Source organism: Periophthalmus magnuspinnatus, chromosome 4 (genome assembly GCF_009829125.3).
Source record: "Periophthalmus magnuspinnatus isolate fPerMag1 chromosome 4, fPerMag1.2.pri, whole genome shotgun sequence".
Classification (NCBI taxonomy): domain Eukaryota; kingdom Metazoa; phylum Chordata; class Actinopteri; order Gobiiformes; family Gobiidae; genus Periophthalmus; species Periophthalmus magnuspinnatus.
In genome coordinates this window covers 32029499-32035690 of record NC_047129.1, presented here as the reverse complement: position 1 = coordinate 32035690, position 6192 = coordinate 32029499, and the positions used below count along the sequence as shown (strand labels likewise).

The window sequence follows — 6192 nt, the reverse complement described above, 5'->3', positions numbered from 1 at the left end:
TGTTTTTGCTTTGGAATGTTTCACAGTCTGGCATTAAACGTATGTATCTCTATAGCAACAGGCAGGTAAGATGAGCGAGTTACTTAGCACATCTGTGGAGAGGCAAGCCCAATAAAAATCCATGTTTTTAAAGGTGTTTTTGATGTAAAAACACAATAGTTGAATAAATGTTCACTAAATGAAAAGTAATAACAGCAACCCTGTACCAGAAAAGTGCCATAGTGCACCTTTAATTCAGGTTAAACCAGGACTAGGATTTAAACATGTTTTTACCTGGTTTAGTTTTGGTTTAGTCCTGGTTTAGGCCTGGTTTAGACCTCATTTAGACCAGGTTTACATCCGGTTTAGTCCTGGTTTGGTCCTAGTTTAGACCCGGTTTAGTCCTGGTTTAGTCCTGGTTTGGTCCTGGTTTGGTCCTGGTTTAGTCCTGGTTTAGTCCTGGTTTAGTCCTGGTTTGGTCCTGGTTTAGTCCTGGTTTGGGCCTAGTTTAGACCCAGTTTAGACCCAGTTTAGTCCTAGTTTAGTCCTGGTTTAGTCCAGATTTATTCCTGGTTTAGTCCTGGTTTAGTCCTGGTTTAGTCCAGGTTTAGTCCTGGTTTAGACCCAGTTTAGTCCTGGTTTAGTCCTTGGTTTGGTCTTGATTTTATTCCACACAAACTGTTTTTCTCCTTGTTTTGCTCTAAATTGTTACATTTTACTTGAACAAATCCACATTTAACCCTGTTGTCCTTGTCCTCCTCCTGCCCTTTGCCCCCTCCCCCTTTGCCCCTCCCTTTTGCCCTTTGACCCCTCCCACAGCTGAGAAACCTGGTAGACATGTGCATAAACCCCGACCCCGAGAAGCGGCCGGACATCACCTACGTGTACGACATCGCGAAGCACATGCAGAACCTGACCCAGGGCAGCTAAAGCTAACGGCTAACGGCTAACACCCTGGCCCCTCCCCCTTACGCCTCCTCGTCCAATCAGCATCAACGTACACTCGACACGCCGGACCTGTGCACACCGCTCAGCTTTACCATGGCAACCGGAAAGTTCATAGAAATAATGTTTTTAAATGGTATGTAACATAGTTTTTACTAAATATTACGAGTTAAAATGACTTTATTGTTCAGAAAAACCTGCGTATCTCACCGTTTTCTGGGTATTTCTCGGGTTTTCGCCGTCGTTTTTCTTGATTTTAAATTGAAATATGACAAAAAAAGTACCACAATTACAAATATTTTAGCTTGAAATGGAAAGAAATATTGAAGAAATGAACAAACTTATCACAGTTTCTACCTTACATTAAAGCTGCAAGATTTATCGCCATGGAAACGAAATCGCAATTTGGATGGACCCACTTATAAAATCTTTAAAAAATGCAGTTTTTTGGGTTTTTTGTCCATAAAAACATAATTTTCTCCACAAACAACAACATCTCTGGTCTTATTCTGCGTAAAAACTGCTAACCCTGTAGTTTATATCTGTGCAAACATGTTCTAGTCTTTTTGTCAATTCCTCCGTACGTGTTTAAAATCCGTTAAATCTAATCCAATGCTTTTTTTGATATTTTCCCCAAATTGTTCAACCCTGTTTTACATCTACGTGCAAAAGCAAACACCAGGATTTGCAATTTTTCTTTTTTAAAATCAAGATTCAGTTCACAGCGCACATTTTAAACACGTCCAACAGCATTAACATTTTAGAAAACACCTAAATTATTAACCGATAAACGAATACAAGAATATCATGCATTTCAGAGCGGGTTTGTAGAGGTTTAAGCTACAGGGTTAGCAGCTTTTTACATAGAATAAGACTCCATGGAGACAGAGGGAGGGCATCTGACACATTGGGGCATATTGTAGAGGTTTAAGCTACAGGGTTAGCAGCTTTTTACATAGAATAAGACTTAATGTAGACAGAGGGAGGGCATCTGACACACTGGGACATATTGTAGAGGTGTAAGCTACAGGGTTAGCAGCTTTTTACATAGAATAAGACTCCATGGAGACAGAGGGAGGGCATCTGACACATTGGGGCATATTGTAGAGGTTTAAGCTACAGGGTTAGCAGCTTTTTACATAGAATAAGACTTAATGGAGACAGAGGGAGGGCATCTGACACACTGGGGCATTTTCTAGAGGTTTAAGCTACAGGGTTAGCAGCTTTTACACAGAATAAAACCCTATGAAAAAGGAATATTATATTTTTTTTGTAAAAGACATTAAGTTACCTAAATCATTTCAGCTTTTCCTCTTTTATATTCTTTATTTTTGCAAATTTTCCAGCCAAATTGTAATTTCTATTCAATTATGATTAAACATGTAGCTCATTTTCTAGTTTAGTTTATGTTGTTTTGGGGTTTTTTTGTCGTTATTTCACACTGAATCATCATTTTTGTAAATAAATTTGACAGTAAAACAAAAATAACACCTGGATTATACCCGGACGACTGCGGGATTACACAGATACACTTGATCAAGAGTTTTATTCTGAATTTGAAGTCATTTTAACTGTTTATTCAGAGCAGGTCATTCCCGTATTTTTCTGTACACGTGTATTGCGTGTGCGTACGATGATGGTATGAGGTCGTCTTGAGGATGTAGATATTAAAGTGTAGAACTAAGTGTTAAAGGCTAAAGGGACGGGGGTTGCACTTTGAGTCGGCAGCGTATGTTAAAATTAAACGAATGCATCTATAAGGGAAGGATATATATGTCAGAATATAGACGTTTAGATTATGAAACGCCATGGAGATAGTTTTATAAAGCTTTAAAAGTTCGTAAACCAGCGCGTACTAAGTAGAAAGGAGGTGGAAGTGAAGTGGAACATCCGCCCCACCCATTTCCACGGTGATATAATCTTATTTTTTGAGGGTTTTTCCAAGTCGCGAGAGTCAATAAATACTGACAGATGACGACGTGCGCGTACATCGCAGACTGTATATGTAAACGGACATAGCTAAACCCGCTAGCCGCCGCGTTACGAATAGAAAATGAGCGTGAGCGGCTCCGTTTTGACCCGCTCTACGCGATTTTGACGTTTTTATTTCGCTATGAACAGTAATAACAGACAAATCAGACGCCTTCTTTTCCCCCCGCTAACGTTAGCAACAGCATTGATTAACGGAGTTGCTAACCCGTCCGCTTCACGCTAAACCGGTTGGCGTGGGCGACGAGGGGCGCTACCTTCAACATCCTCGCTCCGGATTGGCTCTTCGGTTGCTCTGATACTCGCTGACAGAATTATAAATACGAAACTCGGCTCCAGATTAGCCGCTATAACCGCTAGCGTCGACGAGCTCGGGTGACGTCGCGCTCACTCAGTCCATTTCTTTATACAGTCTGTGGTTTACGTCGATATCTCTACGTCCTGTAAAAGTGTAAAATTATGGTGTGTTAATATATCTGGGCAGTCATACTTCAGCCGTTAGCTTAGCCGTTAGCTTAGCCGTTAGCTCGGAGGTTCTCAATGTGTTTTATTCACACATTCTGTTTCACATTCTTACTCCAGAGGTTCCCGTTCGGTCCGATTTATTTTTGTAAAACCCCCAAAATCACAACAGCGGTCGCCGAGTCTTAGGAAAATCGATTTAACTGAGAGAAACTTAGAAAATCAACAATGAAACAGAAACAGAAACAAAAAACAAGCAAATTATTCAACAGAAAAACAACCAAACGGAGAAGTGACTAAAAAAACACTGTCCCAGAACCTTAGATCTTCATTCTCGGCAAAGAAATACTAAAAAAAAACAAACCAGCCTGTCTCGATAATTACTATATCGAGTTATTGTTCAATATATAAAACCTCGAATCACCGATTTTGGGCCTCGATATTTATCATTTGTACCTTTTCTTAGTTTTTTTTGTCATAAAATATAAGATCTGAGCTGCGGAGAATTGAATAAGTTCCTTCTACAGCTAATTATTGGTACATTCTGCTGCTTATTTGTTTGTTTTTTTAACAAAACATTTGATTTAAAAAGGTTCACTAGGATTATGTTGCACTATTTTAATCTAAATCAGAGGCTTAAAGTAGTTTCGATAGTGTCGTTTATTGCGATACTTCTCTGTAAATGCTTCAAAAGTGAATACGTTCTATATGGACTAAATACTTTATATCAGATTTTAGCTGCAAAACTTTTCACAAATTCGTGGATCGGTCACATTTAGAGGTGAAAGTGGGCGGGGCTTCCAAATAAGATCGTATATATAGTGCGTCTGGTATTGTTCCATTCGATTAGATTCTCTGTGGACCAATTTTTTAACCAAATTTTCCTCTTTTTTTTTGTTTTTAATCAACGTTTTTACAGCGAAAATCAAGTGGTTTCGAAATGTTTGCATTTTGACGTCAGAAAATTCACATCAATAAACCCTTTGTCATTTTTTATCCCAAATAAAATCAAATTCTAATCAATTTTTCTCATTCGTAAGAGCAGAAAGACGTTTAAAACACATCTGCGTTACTTTCTCTGTATAAAAAAACAACGGTATTAGTTTAGTCCGAGCAAAATGTGGTATGACTGTCCAGGTATTTTATTATTTTTTTGTGGTTTTTTTTGCACAAATGCTTTAAAAACCTGTCAATCCTGAGAATCCAACCGCGATAAATGTAAGTTTCTTGACGTAGTGAAGTGTAATCTGTTGGTTAAACTCGCAGTAAGAGCCTGATTGGACTTGAGTGGTGTTTTTTGTAAATACTGAAGGAGTTTTAGCAGGTCCGGTTTACTCCACACTGACCTCCATGGGGTTTTACTCTCACCACATGGAAGGCTTGTAGCTTTTAGCGCAGTGTATTTTTGAACGCGTTTTACCAAAGTCCCTGTTTTAAAACGGTGTTAAACAAATCCAAGTTGTGTTTTTTTTTTTCTCTTTGTTTTGTAGTTGGATTTTATTACGTGCGGCGCAAAACCATAATAAGTTATTTAGTCCTGGTTAACACATTTGATTGTTTTTGTCGTTTCTTCGCAGCTTTAGCTTAGCCGTCTGCGTAAAGTAAGATTAAAGGAGCTGTGTGTAGCGTGCGGTTTTACACGGTCTGAACGTGCGTCGCCAGATAAACGGACGCTTTGCTGGTTCGTGATTGGCTGAAAGTGCTGGGGTTTAAGGTCGCGACGGTTCGGTTTGGATTTAAAGCAACGGGATTTTAGAATTGAAACTGGCAGCTCCAATGAGAGACTGGTGTGAGGCTCATTCTGCTTTCTGATTGGATAATTGTCATAAGAAACATTTAACGTATTTTCTGGAGTATAAGTTGCACCAGCCAAAAAATGTATAAAAAAGAAGAAAAAAAACATATTTCACATATAAATCACATCTGAGTATAAGTCAAACCAGCCAAAAAATGTATAATTATGAAGAAAAAAACATACTTAGATGTGATTTATATGTGAAATATAAGTCGCGCCAGCCAAAAAATGCATAATTATGAAGAAAAAAACATTGTCATTCACATATAAATTGCATCTGAGTATAAACATTCTCATTCTGCTTTCTGATTGGATAATTGTCATAAGAATAATTTAACGTATTTTCTGGAGTACAAGTCGCGCCAGCCAAAAAGTGCAAATTAATGAAGAAAAAAAAACATATTTCACATATAAATCACATCTAAGTATAAGTCAAACCAGCCAAAAAATGCATAATTATGAAGAAAAAAAACATTGTCATTCACATATAAAATGCGTCTGAGTATAAACATTCTCATTCTGCTTTCTGATTGGATAATTGTTATAAGAAACATTTACCATATTTTCCTGAGTATAAGTCGCACCAGCAAAAAAATGCATAATAATGATGAAAAACACATATATTTCACATATAAGTCGCGCACCTCGGCCAAACTATTTAAAAAAGTGCGACGTATAGTCCAGAAAATACGGTAAATAAACAACTAAACAACCCATCGTGTCCAAACTTTTCTAACACTGATTTATACTCATCAGTAAAATGAATATTTGATTTGTACAGTATTTTTACATCGTACCCGGGGACATACATCGATCACGTTTATGAAATCTAAACTAAATGTTACGTACAGCTCCTTTAACCTTCTGTTTAGGAATGTATTTCTTTAAATTGTTGCAAATCATGTTTTTTTTTTCCCGTTCGAAGCGAGTGGTGAAAGCACTTTAGGCGACGCGCACGCTGATGCCTTAACGTAAAAAAAAAAAAAAAAAAGTCCAACGAGGATTTCAACCCTTTTGGTTTT

At 37.8% G+C, this 6192-nt stretch overlaps 1 protein-coding gene across 1 annotated transcript in view; it reads left to right on the top strand.

Annotated features, from left to right (window-relative positions):
* The window catches only part of nek7 (NIMA-related kinase 7), a 189574-nt gene extending 183660 nt beyond the window's left edge, over nt 1-5914 (top strand). The window contains exon 10 of the mRNA XM_033965147.2: nt 799-5914. Within this exon, the coding sequence (XP_033821038.1) occupies nt 799-909 (111 nt within the window). The 3' untranslated portion in view covers nt 910-5914. The remainder of the gene's footprint in view (nt 1-798) is intronic.
* The last annotated feature ends 278 nt before the right edge of the window (nt 5915-6192 follow it).